Below are 16671 nucleotides of genomic sequence, written 5' to 3'. Positions count from 1 at the left end.
TTTATTAGAAAGCCGTCTTTTATTGTTTCCGAAATAACGGAACTTAGATTGTCAGATGATATCGGCTCAGTTTATTGAGAAATAAATCTTCGATACAAACACAGAGAATATGATAAGAGGGTTTTTGGTGAATGAGAGCGGCTGTAGTTTACAAACGACGGTTAATAATCTTCAACGCTGAAGAGTATCATGCGGGTCAATTGGGATTAGATATGAACACAATGGTCGTCAAGTTCATCAAACAGCCGTTATTAATCCTTTCGATATTGGAAACTAATTTTATAAGATTAATAATTTGTAGTTAACAAAATAATTGGTTTAAAGGGAGATAATGCTACTTGAGCTTATTACATATGCACGTGATCTCTTGTGACGTATTGATTTCAGAAAAAGACAAAACCATTGAACTTTGATGAGTTTAAAACGGAAAGAACAATGCCAAATATCGAAAACCGAAGACCTGAAATTGCGCTTTGTTAAAATGTTTGAAAGTTAACTTTATTATTGAGAACAGTTTTATTAAAAGAGAAAAAAAGAGTGATATCAAAATTGTTCAACCAAAGCTCAAAATGTCAGGTCGTTCATATCATTCTCAAGAAGTCAAAAGTATCTACTCGTTTACATAAAGACTTTTTGGGGGTTTTTTCCCTTTGGAAAGTACAGAAAAAAATCAATGACTACAGGGTGGAAGAATTGTTATGATTTTTTTTTTTAATCTCCGAGAGAGAGGGAGAGTAGGCAACTTTGGAACTCTCTCTCTCTCTCTCTCTCTCTCTGTGTCTTTCTCTCCCTCTTTCCATTGTTTTTTAAAAAACTTAATCTGTACCAACAATAAGAGTCAGTAAAACACTGTCACTGACCATGGTAACACAGCCAGTAAGACACTGGTACTGACGAGGAAGTTCCGGATTCGATTCCGCTATTGGCCAATTTTCCAGCGTTGATTCCCTTAATTGTCAGTTTATATACGAAGGCAAGAAACATCGTCTAGTGATTCGAATGGCACGAAAAACCAAGGCTCAGCCATAAAAGGATCCTTAGCATTTGAATTCGTGGAAGAAGTAGACTTAAACAACGCGGCCTGGCCACGGCACAATTTCGAGCGATGTTTCCCTTAATTGTCAGTAGTATAAGAAGCCATGGAAAACGTCTAGTCATTCGAATGTTGCGAAAAACTGAGGCCCAGTCATAAAAGGATCCTTAGCCTTTGAATTCGTGGAAGAATAGACTTAAAGTACATTCAATTAAGATTTTTAATCTTATGTGGTCTTTTAATACTCGGCCGGGCACAATTTCACTCATAGTACACTGCATGGCGCATCCCCGTCTTTATAAACTGGTTGGTACAGATAAATAGGACGTTAAACCCAATTTCATTTCGTTTTCTTAACCTTTATTTAATTCTGTTTTAATGCATTAACTATTTTTAGCTGAATAATTTTATTTTTTTTCAATCCTTACATAAAAAGTATTATTGTGACATCATCAAATACGACATCTGCTATTTTTCCGATTTATGACATGCCTTATTGCTCTCTTAATTGAAATAATCCTAATATTTTTTCTCCTAATTTAAGCTGAGAAATCTTTTTACGTGGACGAAATAGTGTTTAAACGGGCGAAAGAAAAGCGATAAAATCAAATTAAATGAACTATAATTGTTTGTTTGGTAACAAATAAATGGACGAAATGTCGAGCATTCACAATATCAAAATCGATACCATTTTCATTCTAAATGCCAGAAAACTCCAGAAGTTTAAAAAGAGAATCGGAAATGGAGTCCCTTTAAGTCAAGGTTCGCTTTAACTTCTCTCAAAGAAGAGCTCACCGGAAGTACTTCTGTGAAGAGAGGCGGGAAATTGCCTTTTCATGTTCGCAGCACATCAACTTTACATTATCGCATTATTAGGGCATGTAATCTGAAGTAATTTTCAAATAAACCAGATTAGCATCTTTTATGTTGCCCGTTTTATCATTCAAGTGATCCAAACAAGAATATTCAGGAACTTCGTGTCATCGTTTATCGTCACATGACAGCCATCTTGTGTAACCAAGACAATGACCAGATTTGCATATCTATTCAATTTGTCCCACTGCTGGCTTTTAACAATAAGTAGACACGTAAGAGATGTGTTGGGGCTATTTTTGAAATGTTATATGAACGGCGAAACGGTTTATTATTTAGATGACGTAATGTATATAAATGGACTTGCTGGCATGTATATATTATGTGATTTGGTTATATATGGTTTGTTTTAAACGGTATATCAGTCTTCTGAAATATCATCGGTTCGTCCCCTGTAAATATTCGAAAATTCTCTTTCTTGAAAGGTTTAAACAGTGACGTATTTATGGGGGGTGGGTGGTGCTTATTGCCTCGTCAGCACCTTACGTCGGTCATTTTGTGACGGACATTTGACCTGACACCTCCAATACCACGGTCTTCCGGAGCGAGGGAGAGTTGTACATGATAAAGTCTGCCAATGAGTCAAGTGGCGTTGTTTTGATTCAATCTTGTGCGTGACTTTGTGCTCACATGACTAACCTCGTGAGTTTTTCGCCCCAACCCCCACTACTAAAGACCTAGGGCCTGACAAGGACAGCTGTCTAGACGAAAAACTGAGGTCCCGTGTATACATTGGCGGGCACGTAAAAGATCCCTTGGAAATTGGAATTCAAAATAAGTGTTGGCCGTAGCGCCCTGCCGTCCGCTCAAAATTTCCCTCATTCATTAGCCCAGTCGAAGCAGAACGGCAGGTCGTTAAACCCTATTTTATCTCAGCGATTTAATGGTATCGTATCTTTAAAGTATATTTGAAAAGTTAAAATTATTAAAAGTTGACAACAACTTAATAACGACCATCTTAAAACTTATCACACGTTGTACAACATTGAGATTTCAATTTCCTGACCTGATCGTAAATTTATCGCCAAGTTGAAATAATGTTGAATAATCTCCGGTTGACTCTAGTTTATAAAGCAAGTAATAATAATAAATAAACCCTTATAGGTGTGAAATGTCCACAGATTCGTCTCAACAAGCCACTCGTAACCATCAAATTCTGATTGAATTTGACAAATTGCTACCTATAACTTGCTGATAGCGCGCACCTGTTTGGTGTGACGTAACAGCTCACGGTCAGATACTAGTATTAGTGTTTATATTTTATATCAAGACGGGACGATAGATAAACTATTAATATTCACTTTATATAAATATAAAATGGTCGATTAATAAAGAAGGACCGAAGGGTTTTTACTGATGTTAATAATGGTCGCCAACCATCCAAAACAAGTTACGTGGTCATTCGGGTTGGGGGTGGGGGAGGCTTAGCATTTTACCTGGACAGCGGTATTTTTGTCTACTCTTCTTAAAATTCGGAGTCCCAAGTGATATGCTAAGTACAGTGTCAATTTTTTGACAGGACACCGTTTTTACGTCCAATCCGAACAACTGGACATGCTTTGCTTATCAGCCCAGGCATGTGGGCGGGACAAACAATCCAACTTGGTCTTACACCAATCCGATTAAAATAAACCTATGGTTCGAGGACTGAACCCGGTTAAGATAACGCAGGACTGTTCGAATCCGTTTCCAAATTAGCAGGGGTAACAGCTTTTGGGCAAGTAAGTGAATTTGTCTGGTCGTTCTGACAGAACCAAAATGCCCTTTTCCGTGTATATTTTAGTTGTGCACCTAAAGGGACAGAGGTTAACCTGTCGGAACGATAACGTTCTAATTTAAAGATACCTTGGTAAAATGTAAAACTTGATTTCTGGATCTCAAATGATGAAGTGACGCCGATAGACTCTTTGTAGTTATCTTGTTATCTGAACAATTAATTTATCGGTTAATGGCATTCTCGTCTCCGAATTTAGAATTCTTTGGTACAGTGTCAAACTGCACGCAAAATCAGCGATAATTAAGTATTGGCAATTTTCTATTTACTGGCTGCTTTTCAGCAGCAGTCTTGCTGTCTTATCGGATAACCGGATAACAATAGGGGTTTATTGGGCATATACCGGTCACCCACATGTAACCTTTTGACATAGCTATCGACCTTGGATGACTGACTGGCTGACTGCAGGGGCGTCCATTAATCAACACAAATACAGCGAGAATTTCTAGAATGTTTTAATATATATATATTTATAGGACACATAAAGATTGTGTATGTATACAGAAAGGTATAGGCAAATAGATCTTCGACTGGACTCGTTTTCACATTATGCAAATGAGATACTACATACTTTAAATGGCGATGATTCATTTACATATGATGACGTCATTCATACATGACGTATTCCAGGAACATATAAAGCTAATAATACACGTCCCTGCGTATTTAGATTTTTTTTTTACAAAAAATTAATTATATTATTTTATTTTATTTAAGACATTCTTATCATTAGAATATATTCCGGATGAATTTATTAATTGTAGGCAGCCATGCTTGGTGTATTTATATTCATATTACGATAGAATATTTGTACAGAATAAATAGCTTTGAGAAAAATAAGTATCCGGTTGCAGTATTTTTAACATGTTTTGTTAACAGCGGGTCCTGGCCAATAAATTGCAACATTTTGTTTTCAAGAAATATAATTAAAACAGAATAATAATATATGAAAATCTTTATATTTAACACAAAATTATGACAAATAAAAGAAAAACGAACGACATAAATATTGATTCAATGCAATTTGTCTTTTTTTTTTAAGGAGGTGGGTCGTCTAACTCATCTTCGATAACTAACATTGACAGAATGTTGTAACATAAACAGACCGCTTAACTTATATTTGTTATCAATAGTAACAATCGAGAATGACTTTCGAAAATTCCACGGATTCCACTACATGTATTTCAAAGCTGTAACTTAAATTGAAAATGCAGCGTAGCCCCCACGATTGATAAATCTTTTCAGGAGAAATGCTTATAACCTTTCAGTGATATCCTTGTTATAAATCTTCTCAGGGGAAATGCTTCAAAAAATCTTTTTATAATGTTTCAGTGATAACTTGGTTATGAAGCTGATCCGATTCACTACAATGTGCAATATATGCTTTAATTTTCCAATTTAAGCCAAACATTTGTAATAATATTTACTTTAATCAGCCATTTAATTCCACGTATATGGTAAAACTTAAAGCTAATTACCCTTTTAATGAGACTCTATAGTCCTTCATATTACAAACCAACATGAATTTAGTATACATAATTCGCTATAATTCGTTAGTATACATAATTCTTTAGTACATTTAATAAAACATCGCTCTTGTAATGGTGGGGTAAGTACGAGGCCGGAAATTAAATAATTTGATTGCATACATTATTTGAAAGAAAATCTGAGACATGCTTACATTAATGTCGCTGAACGTCATCTGAGGGATGGTGGAAGCCTTTTTAAATTACAATATTCCATTCAGTCGTTACAAGGATATTTGTCAACATTCGGCATCGTATGCATGCAGACAATATTAACGGGATATGACCAAAAACCAGATCACCTGAAATCTTCTCAAATATCTTTTATTTGGCCTCTTTGAATCCAAACAGGGAGATTATATATTTTGATTGTATTTCCTTAAAGATACATTATGTAAGATTTGGATAATGAGCTGATCGTTCTTGCTATGATAGTTCAAAAATAGATAATGCAAAATGAATATATTGAAAATTTTATGTAATTGCTTTATTCTGAGCCAAGTTATTGATTTTGTAGTTATGTGCATTGATTTTTTATTATCGTAACCACGGTACTGGTATATTCGAAACCTAGACTAGCTCCTCCATTTTTAAATTAAATCATTAAATGGCCGAACCGTTCTAATCTAGTTAACATCTTGAACATCTGATGACATCGAGAGTTGATTATGGTCTCTGGTCATGTTTACAAATGTCTAATTAATAATCAAATAGCATTTAAGGCCTAAAGAAAGACCTACAAAAGTCGAATTTAGCTCTTGAATAATGTATCTTTAATTAAATACTGAAGAACCATTTTAAGTAAATCTTAGCGTGGATTAAGTCGTGGAATTAAAATACATAAAAAATTTCAATTAAATTCCATGCACAACTAATAGATTCAGTCAAATCCTAGTGCATCCAGTAATCACCATATTGTTTCTTAGTTTTTAAGTTCTATTTATTTTAAAATACAACAAGAATTGGACTGATAGTTTTATTAAAACAACACGAAATACGTTTTTATTTTACTGTCTACTTGAAACTAACAACAAATAGATCTATATAGCATATAGCACCCTGAATCAGCGCAAATAATATAACGAATAGGACAATACGAACATAACCGGTTTTGACCATTTCTCGAAAATCGCCCAGTCGTTCCAAGGAGGGGCAATAACACCATGGTAAATATCCATTGACAGTTGGAGATCGAAAGAGGTGCAACCTGTGGGGCCACAGTCGGGCCCATAGCACACCTGTCTTTATAAACTCTGACTATTACCAAGGGTAGCTAACTCTGGCTAACTGTGACAGACCAAGTGGAAGGTCAAGACGCTTACGCCTTAGAAAATAACAACTGAAGGAACCATATGCAGACATGGCCTTCCATTTATATAATTACCCAGTCTACTTAGAAATTTCACCATCGTTTCATGCGATTATTGAATGATATTCAACATGGTATATACAAACATAAATACTGCTCTAAAGGGTTTAATTCTATGGTAAATTTTTAGGAAAAATGCTATTTTTATGTCGTGTGATAAATCAAGAGGGTTTCTTAAAATCAACAGAATATAACGTAAACTTCAAATAGTGATAACTTATGATTGAGTCTATAGTCCTAAATTCTATATCTGACTTTGGGTCTGACACGGTGAATCCTTAAATTGTGAGTAATTAGATAAACAAAATAACTTAATTCCAAAGAAAATATAGCCAAGTATTTGTATTAGAAGACATTATTTCAGATTGAATAGACATATTGTTTTAAACGTATAATGTAGAAAAGTATTATGACGCTAAATAATACAGACAATTAGTAAATCTTTTGGTGAATTTCATGCAAATTTATCTGGTGAAACAAAAATAAATACGTCACACCAATTAACCATGATTTCATTAATTAATTTCATTTAAAATATGGTAGACCAGCACTGCCTACTTAAAAAACCTGATTGTGAATTTCACAAATTCTAGTCTTTTAAACTAAAAGGACTATTTTATACTCCCAGCTTCGCTGAGCAGCAAAGATCTTTACCTTAAAATACTGTAAAAATTATTTGCCTTAATAATTCACAGGCATAATTAATAAAATACATATACACACACACTTGATAATAATTAATGCACAAATCCGTTAGCCATATGATATTGCTGCGGTTCTACAATTACGCTTGTATATCCGGCCTGAGGCATGACGGGATATGTTCTTTGGTTTTGAAGGGCGGTGGTTTGGTACATACCGTTCTGACCGTAATTGTCATAACCACACGCTGCCGCTGCTTTTAAACATTGAGTATAGTCTTGTGAGGAATTGAGAGATTTTTCGTGAAGTAGTCTCATATTAAGCAGTTTATCACCGGCGCTAGTTTCGGAACCGGAAGTAGCACTCAGAATATTTGATTGATTGCTCTCAGTAGAGTTCGTGGATTTTCTCACGTCTGAAGTTAGACTAGCCGATGCGGATGAAGTTGACTTGAGAAAAGCTGAGTTAGTATAGTCACTAGAACCGTTGTTGTTCCTCGCCTCGTTTGAAGAATAAGTATGGTTTGAATGTCGCCTGATTATAACAGACTGTGGCACTGATTCTCTAGGAGGTGATAATGTTTGTAACGGACCATTTGATTGGTCCTGAGATTTATATCCCTCGTCTTTTATTAGTTGCGGAGCACCCTCCAAGATTGATTCATATTTTGAATTTTGGCGATCTGATCTATGAGACTGTCCACTTGGGTGACGTTTTTCGTACTCCTCACTTCCCACATCGACCTCCGATGCCGAAGATTCCGACCGGTTGCTATACGGTGCCTGATAATGTGAGGTATTGTAAGAAGGGTCGCGTGAACTACTCCTAGAACATTGTCCTGTAGACCGGAAGTCGCCATATTGCTGTCCCGCACTTTGAGAACTTTCTCGACTTGATTCGTTATGATTTAATCGAGTTTGCAGAGCAGTCTGAGACGGTATGTAACCCGGATAATTCGCCGGATCACGTGCAGGGTAATAACGTTCCTCGTAAGATCGATAAGCATTACGTTCATCTAGATATCTCTGGTGGGCCGTTTGGTACGGATAAACACAAGCTGCGGCTGCCGCATCGCGATACATGGACATTCCAGCGTGAGCATAGGGCGCAGCAGCATACAGAGCACTGTATCTATCAATACCCTCGGCTGTATGAGGATACATCATACTCGGATAACCTTGCATTGGGACGGACACATCCGCAGGATATTCAAGCGTTCTTTCGGGATATTCCGGCGCGGTATACTCGGTAGTTTCCGGCATCTGTGGATAGGGCGAACGCCTGTTTTTATTTCTAGGTTGCCTAACTTTCCCATTTGATTTCGTTCGATCGTGCATGGACGAAAATGGAGACACTTCCTTTGATGAAAGGGTTTGTTCGAGCTGTATTTGGAGATCCTTTGCCTGAACATCACTGAAAGTATAATATAACACGATGTAGACAATATCTATGATAAAATTTATCGTGAAATTATCTTCTTATATTCACAATAAATATACACCAATTCCACTTAAAACTATTTAAAGGGGTTATTTGAATTAGTTCAGAATAAAGAAAGGAAGTTGTGACGTTCTAAAGGTACAAGCTTTAGCAAGAATTCCTATCCTTTCTGGTGGGATTTCCTTCATTTGTGATATCAGGATCTATAGTAGCGAGTTACCTTTCATTTCATGCCAGGAAAATATAGAGGGTTTCCCTTATGTGTGATGTCAGAAACATAGCGAAGATTTCGATTATTTGTGATGTCAGAAACATAGTAGCCCCCCCCCCCCAATTTCCCCATTTGCAATGCGAGAACATAGCCGGGATTTCCCTTATTTGTGATGTCAGAAATATAGCAAGGAAATCCCTCATTTGTGATCCCAGAAAAAAGGTGGTAATTTTTTCATGTGTGATGTTAGGAATAAAATAGAAATTCCACCAATTTGTGATGTCAAGAACATAGCAGGGATTTTCCTCATTGGTGATGTCAGAAACACAGCAGGGATTCCCCTAATTGGTAATGTAGGGGACATAGCAGGGATTCCCCTCATTAGTGATTCTACTAGAAACACAGTAAGGATGTTAGGAATATAGCGCAATTATAAGTCGTTAATTATAAACATACCTTAAAACATAATTAACACTGACTATGCAATGTGGACGAGACGATCGGCTATTGTGAACTATTGTAGCATAACTCTGCATCCACACCCAGCCACCATCTTTAGCCAGGAATCGATAATATTTAGTGGTTACTTGACCTTTCAGCAGCACTGTAAAATTATAAACAGCATATACATAATTGAGAAGTGGTAAGAGGTGTTCTAAATGAGTAATTGTGAATTATGTGAACTATGGAGTATTCCAGAATGTGTAATTAAGAACTAATTGTGGTATGGGGTGTTTTAGAATGAGTAATTGTGAACTATGGTATGGGGTATTGCAGAATGAGTAATTGTTAACTATGTGAACAATGGTATGGGGTGTTCTAGAATGAGTAATTGTTAACTATGTGAACAATGGTATGAGGTGTTCTAGAATGAGTAATTGTTAACTATGTGAACAATGGTATGAGGTGTTCTAGAATGAGTAATTGTTAACTATGTGAACAATGGTATGGGGTGTTCTAGAGTGAGTAATTGTTAACTATGTAAACTATGGTATCGGGTGTTCCAGAATAAGTAATTGTTAAGATGTGAACTATGGTATGAGGTGTTCCAGAATAAATAATTGTTAACTATGTTAAATATGGTATGATGTGTTCTAGAGAGGGTGACCATACCCGCCCCATGCACAACAAACACCCTGCCCTACTTATAGCCTAAACTGGACGATAAATTTGGGCCTCGCCTCCGATATATCCCTAATCCCTATTTATATTAATCCAGCAATCCCAGCACAAATCCTTTGATAGTTGCTAATACAATCTATTTGACTGGTTACACACCAACACAAACATTGAAGTGTTAACCCTTTAAAACATATGGAGTTATTGAATCCTATATCAGACCCAACATGTCATATTAGGGATTAGTCCCTTATCTTACAGGCAATACATATAATCTCTCTGATACGGACAGACAACTTTAATCCCCAATAATCAAGAGGAAATTTATCAGGGGTCGTAGGTCAACCAATATGTTTATCCCGTGAAATTAATATTGTAACCCTATAAAAATTTATATCTAACGGTACAACCTTTTTAATCCTTACCACTTGCAAAAGAAAGAGGAAAATAAAATAAATAAAAAAACAGTTCCGAGGCGAATGAGGCTATCGAGAGTGACATGGTCAAATAATAACCGGGACTCCCTTCCCCGTAGAACTTTTTTTAAATATTACGTCATTTTATGAGGGACATATTTTCTAGATAATTTACCATTTTGTCGATGACATTCTTTGGATAATTTATTGGTGATATTTTCTAGATAAGCTGTGATTTTTTTTCAATCTGATTAAAATACAGATCTATATTTCGTTTCGGGTTTTTGTTTTGCCTCTATTATATGAAGATCTGACCAGTTGTAGTGGGAAGTCGCGTCAGGGATCATACGAGCGGTTTATGATCCTATGACGTCAGACATTTAATTAACCAATCAACGTTAATGATTCTAGTAGGATGCCCACAATTCCGTGCATCGCACGCCAAGAACTCGCCGCAACAGACCGTTTCATTGGGTAATCCCCCACATCAGCCAGAACGCGGGTTATATAACAATTCTTCCAGATCCTAGTGTAGTAAAGACAAGTAAAACGAAATTTTGAACTATAAAAAACGAAACGAAATAGGATCTATGTTTTAATCAGATTGTGAATTTTTTTAAAAAAATAATTGATGATTTGATTTTCTTGAGAACTATTTCTAAGAATTTTGTAACCTAGATTCTAGATCATATAATTTGATATTAAAACTGTTTCTACTTACAAGTATGATGTGAATATCTCATATGTAGAATATCACAAGCATGTATATAATGATACAGCGTTTTTTCTATCAGGTCTTGTGGTTCATAACCTGTTAAAGCTGCCACCCTGAAAACAGAAACACAACCATAAACATAATTCTACAGATACAATTTATTATTAATCTTTTGGAAAAACGGGGGATTGAATGGCCGAATGGATAGTGCGTGTACGTTGTATCATAAGGTCTGTCATTGAGTCAACTGGCGTGGTTTCGATTCCCCGGTTGTACGTGATAAGGAGTAGGGTCGCCTGTCCAACCTAGTGGGGTTTTTTCCGGGTCCTCCGGTTTCTTCCCGCAGTTAAAGCTCCCCACGCGCAAGCGAATTATTGAAATAAAATTGAACCGTTTTTGAGTACTGAAATGAACTATTTTTTGTCGAGTGAACGTTACCCCCCCCCCCCCCACCCTCTCTCTCCCCCCTTCAGAAAAACATAATTATTATTATATGATATTTATTATTATGTTAATTGCTATTAATGCTCAGTGGCAGTAGATAAGCAAGATGTTAAACCCCATTTCAATTCATTTCATAAATTTTATGATTATGTATATGATATGTTACGAGGAAATAAAGCTTTATTTTTTAAAATACCACAAAGATGTCCCCTATAAAATAATACGTAACTGGAGTCTAATAAATTAATACGTACTTGGCGTCTATTAAAAATAATACGTTTAATAAATAGTACGCATATAGCGTACGTATGTCTAATAGATAATATGTGTATAGCATTTAATAAAATAATATGTACATAACGTCTAATTCCAATAAATAATACGCAACTACCGTCTGATAAAATAATACGCAACTAGCGTCTAATAAGATAATACGCAACTAGCTTCTAATAAAATAATTCGCAACTAGAGTCTACTAAAATAATACGCAACTAGCGTCTAATAAATAAATAATACATACCTAGCGTCTAAGAATATTAATTTGAGATCGAGACTGGCCCTGTACATAAACATATTATTGAACATTTTAATCTCTGTGATGGCACTAGGAGGTAACGAATGACCTACAGCTACCAGCCCAACGTTTTGATAACAGCCATCATACGGTGATACATCCATTGTATACTGTTTTATCTTTAAATAACCACTACAATGTATAACCTGAAATAACCAATCAAACATGTCCATGTAACACTACCAATACGTTCTGGTCTAGACACTAGGCAACGTGCACATACTGGCGTGCACGTAAAAGAACCATTGAATTTGAAGAAATCAGAGGAGCCTGTATGCGCGTCTTCATTCTCCCGGTTGGTGCAGCAAAATGTAGGACGTTAACCCCTATTTAAGTTCTTGTCTTTTCATTATCAATAATTTTGTTTCCATACAGAGTTGATTGTAGTCCCGATTGATCAATCCTTCCAATTGCTTCTTCCGGTACCAAACAGCCAGTGGAGACAATAAATGATCCGGTCTAGAAACCTCATGTTTCAAAGGCAAGTATAATCCGGCAGGTCACAAATGAAATTTTCAGTTGCAGTAAAATTATGTAGTCCAACAACTAACAACAAGTTCCTTAGCTCAAATATTAAGACTGTCTTTCACTGATACACTGATGATCCATATGTAACAATGTACATGTAAGTAGATTGTTTTATGAAAGAATGCGTAAAACCACTACGTGTTTGTCTACAAATTGTGAACCAATAAAGTCAAACTAAATCATTCAATGACAAACTGTGCTTTCTACGCGATTTAAACAACTTTCTTTTATTCACGTCACATAAAACGTGACATTTCCCGCCTTCTGGGGAATTTGGGATATGATAACATGCGCGGTGGTGCTCCTCGGGGCTGACGTCGTCTTGGCAACGAGAAAACGTGTACCTGGTTGTGTTGCGGGGGGAAACCCCCTAAGAAACGATAATTTTACATGCAAAAGACTACGTGCTGATTAGAGACTTACCGGATCGATCTATATGGGTCAGTAGAACGTGTGTATTTTAGATTGGCAGCCCCGAGGATTTTCGGTACTTCTGTCTGATCAGGTAATACGTATGTTCAATCGTAACTTCTCGGTTTTTTCAGTTACTTATTGACCTACCTCACGCTTTTCGGGATGGACATGAGACTCGCCATTTAACGAATGTCTCATTTTATCCCATTTATAAACTTCTATAATAGATAAACCGTGTCTCGTGTCTTATTATGGAATGCTCGATTATTTCCGTCAATTCGTGGTCAACTGTAGGTTTGTTTGTCAATTATTGACATGCGTCTTGGGACAAGATAAACAAAAATTACATAATATATAAAAAATTGCGTTCCTTTGCTGGCTGTAATTCTACGATTTGTCCTTCGGAACAGCCGTCATTTTCTGATCATTTGGTGTATAAACCCATATCCGAGGTCGCGATTTAAACACCAAAAAGAGTTTGACAATCAAAACAACAAAATAAGCTTTAAAAAGTCAACAAACCTTATATCCTCCAGATGTGAGACCAGCATTTCTTTTAGCAAGAACACATTTCATTCTGAGGAAAAATGATCGTTCAACCTCGATATCTGTAATATAAAAACAAGATGGTGGTTTAATGTTTATGTGAAATATTCTCCTTGAAACTCTACGGGGAACGTATAAGGATCACATTCAAAAGTAAAACTGTCGATTTGAAAGAAGTATCACCATTAGATATTTAAAATGTCAGGACCTTTGATTAAGCCACTCGCATGTAATGGCAATGAAACCGAAAGTAGTATCTAGTAAACAAACCGACCTCCGCTTAAAACGTAATAAGTCTGCACCCTACTGATTGGATTGTGAGACTGGAGACATAATTTGTTGAATTGGTCTTCTAAAAAATGGGTATGACGTAGAACTGAAGACTTGCCTTGTAATATTTGAGTATAATAAGGACAGTCAGTAAGTGTTACGGTAATAGGGGGTTGTAAACAGACTTGCCTTAAGTGTGATAGTGTGGGGGAGATGGGGTGGTAAGGGGATAGCGTGAAACTGAGGAGAAATGAAACGAAACGAAGGGGGACTTAACGTACCGTGTAATTAAGAGTATCGGGCGCGGTCCGGGAGACGGTTCGGGTTAGTAGGTGCCGGGGTCTTAACGTCACAAGAGAGTGGTGATGCGTGTCTTAACATTTCTTGTAATATATGAGTCCAGGGAGGGCTGGTGGTGGCATGGGGGTCTTAGCGTGACGAGGGATGGATGGGCGTGTCTCAAAGTACATTGTATGAGTATGGGGGGGGGGGGCTAATAGGGACCGGGGGTCTTAACGTGACAAGAGAGAGGTGACGCGTGTCTTAACATTTCTTGTAATATATGAGCCTGGGGTCGGGTGAGGGTTGGTGGTGGCAGTGGGTCTTAACATGACGAGGGGATGGGTGGCTTTGTCTTAACGTACCTTGTATGAGCTGGTGGTGGAAGGGTTTTTTTTAACGTACCTTGTAATATATGAGTATGATAAGGATGATGTATTGTTAATAACGCCGTCATTTCATCATGATCTGCCGGGTGAATATATTCATATATACTGTTTCCTGTTAATTCAACCTAAAATATATAATATATATATATATACTAAATATACACTTCATATCATAGTCTAGTTGGGTTAATATATATTACATGTCACAGTCTACCTGGATAAATATATTCTTACATATCGTAGTCTAAATAGATTAATATATAAATACTATAGTCTCTAAATAGATTAATACATAAACATTCTTATATATCATAGTTCAGAATTTTATTAAACTTTGGTTATATTGGTATAATTATAATTATACATAAGCATCGAAAAAAAAAAGAATGGAAATGGTATTTTTAGTCGGTTTTGGGATAATATTCTGAGCGACAATACTAAAATTTGTAAACAAACTGATTTCCAATTATCATTTCGAAATGAAGCTGTAATCATTTCCTTTAAAGATGCATTATGTAAGATTTAGATAAAGAGCTGTCTGTTCTTGCTATAATAGTTTCAAAATAGATAACTCAAATTTAATATATTGAACATTTCTTTCAAATTCTTTTATTCTACTAAGCGACGTTATCGCTGTTTGAATGTTTGACTTAGATCGTTTATTATCGCAGCAACGTTACTTGTTAATCGAGACTCAGCCCTGCTTCTCCATTTTTACATTAAATCATTAACTGTAATCTGCGCCATCTGATTTTCTGGAGAGTTGATTATTGGCTTGTCATTTGAATAAATGTCTAAATAATAATTTATGTATTATTTGAAGCCAAAATAGATGCCGGCAATAGGCAGATTTAGCTTTTACATAATGCATATTTAATCTTATCACAGGAACACATCAGGTCAGCCTAACTCAATACTTTATTTTGACTTGAATGAGTACAACTATGTGCACTCCTCAACGAAGATATGATATCGTTTATTGACTTAAATAAAAGAGACTAAACTTACCTGAGAGAGTCCTAAATGGACTGACGCTGTTTCAGATATATACATCACTTTACCATCTGGAGCAATCACAAATATAAAACCATCTAAAGTCTAAAATAAAACAAGAAATAACAAATATGAAGCCAACTAGAGTCTAAAATAAAACAAGAAATAACAAATATAAAACCATCTAAAGTCTAAAATAAAACAAGAAATAACAAATATGAAGCCAACTAGAGTCTAAAATAAAACAAGAAATAACAAATATAAAGGCATCTAAAGTCTAACATAAAACAAGAAGTAACAAATATAAAGCCAACTAGAGTCTAAAATAAAACAAGAAATAACAAATAAAAAAACATCTAAAGTCCAAAATAAAAACAAGAAACAACAAATATAAATCCAGCTAAAGTCTAAAATAAAACAAAAAATCATCTACCATCTACAGTCTAAAGTAAAACAAGAAACAGTTTATAAAACCATCTAAAGTCTCAAATAAAACAATAATTTGTTTTATAAATAATAAGGAGAATAACTAATACAAAGTAACATGTATGTTATTTTACAATTAAAATAACTGAAAATAGTACAACCAAACGGTAGTTAAGTTAACGTTTGAAGTGGTATCAAATGTTCTAGACAGTGGGATATAGTGGGGTATAATTTGGACCTGGATTTCAGAAGCCGGAGCTCATGAAGTTAGGACCATCGACCCTAAACTTTAATTACATTTTATCTCCATGAATACAAAGTGACAATTAAAATAAGTGTAACAGTATGTGGTGTCCTCTTGTTAGTGGTGCTGTGTCAGCATTTAGTCATTTGGGTGGTACGAAAACCCGACGTGTACACGTAACTGAAATCTTGATAGAAACACCACTGCGTATTTTTATTACAACATTTCCTTTATAGTACACTGTATGGCGCCTGAGACATACTGGTTATAGAGCCAGCACCTGACTTACTCGGCCAACTCTGCGTATTTTTATTATAAAATTTGAATCTCTAATAGAAATGTTTTGAATAAGATTAAAATCACATCGGAAGATTATCCACCGTTTATACCGATTTTTGTTTTCTGAATTAAATGTACATATTTGCGTGGATTAAGCCGTGCGAAAT

General features: G+C 35.7%; 1 protein-coding gene across 2 annotated transcripts in view; it reads right to left on the bottom strand.

Moving 5' to 3' along the window:
* Positions 1-4119: 4119 nt before the first annotated feature.
* The window catches only part of LOC126809917 (single-minded homolog 1), a 147135-nt gene continuing 134583 nt past the window's right edge, over positions 4120-16671 (bottom strand). For both annotated transcript variants that reach the window (XM_050534782.2, XM_050534783.2), the window contains exons 5-11: positions 15571-15660; positions 14579-14687; positions 13601-13686; positions 12083-12282; positions 11125-11231; positions 9325-9472; positions 4120-8630 (exon numbers count right to left, since the gene is read on the bottom strand). In XM_050534782.2, coding sequence (XP_050390739.1) covers positions 7313-8630; positions 9325-9472; positions 11125-11231; positions 12083-12282; positions 13601-13686; positions 14579-14687; positions 15571-15660 — 2058 coding nt within the window. In that variant the 3' untranslated portion in view covers positions 4120-7312. The remainder of the gene's footprint in view (positions 8631-9324; positions 9473-11124; positions 11232-12082; positions 12283-13600; positions 13687-14578; positions 14688-15570; positions 15661-16671) is intronic.

The sequence above is a fragment of the Patella vulgata genome, chromosome 2 (genome assembly GCF_932274485.2).
Source record: "Patella vulgata chromosome 2, xgPatVulg1.2, whole genome shotgun sequence".
NCBI lineage: Eukaryota > Metazoa > Mollusca > Gastropoda > Patellidae > Patella > Patella vulgata.
This window is presented reverse-complemented; position numbering and strand designations above follow the sequence as displayed.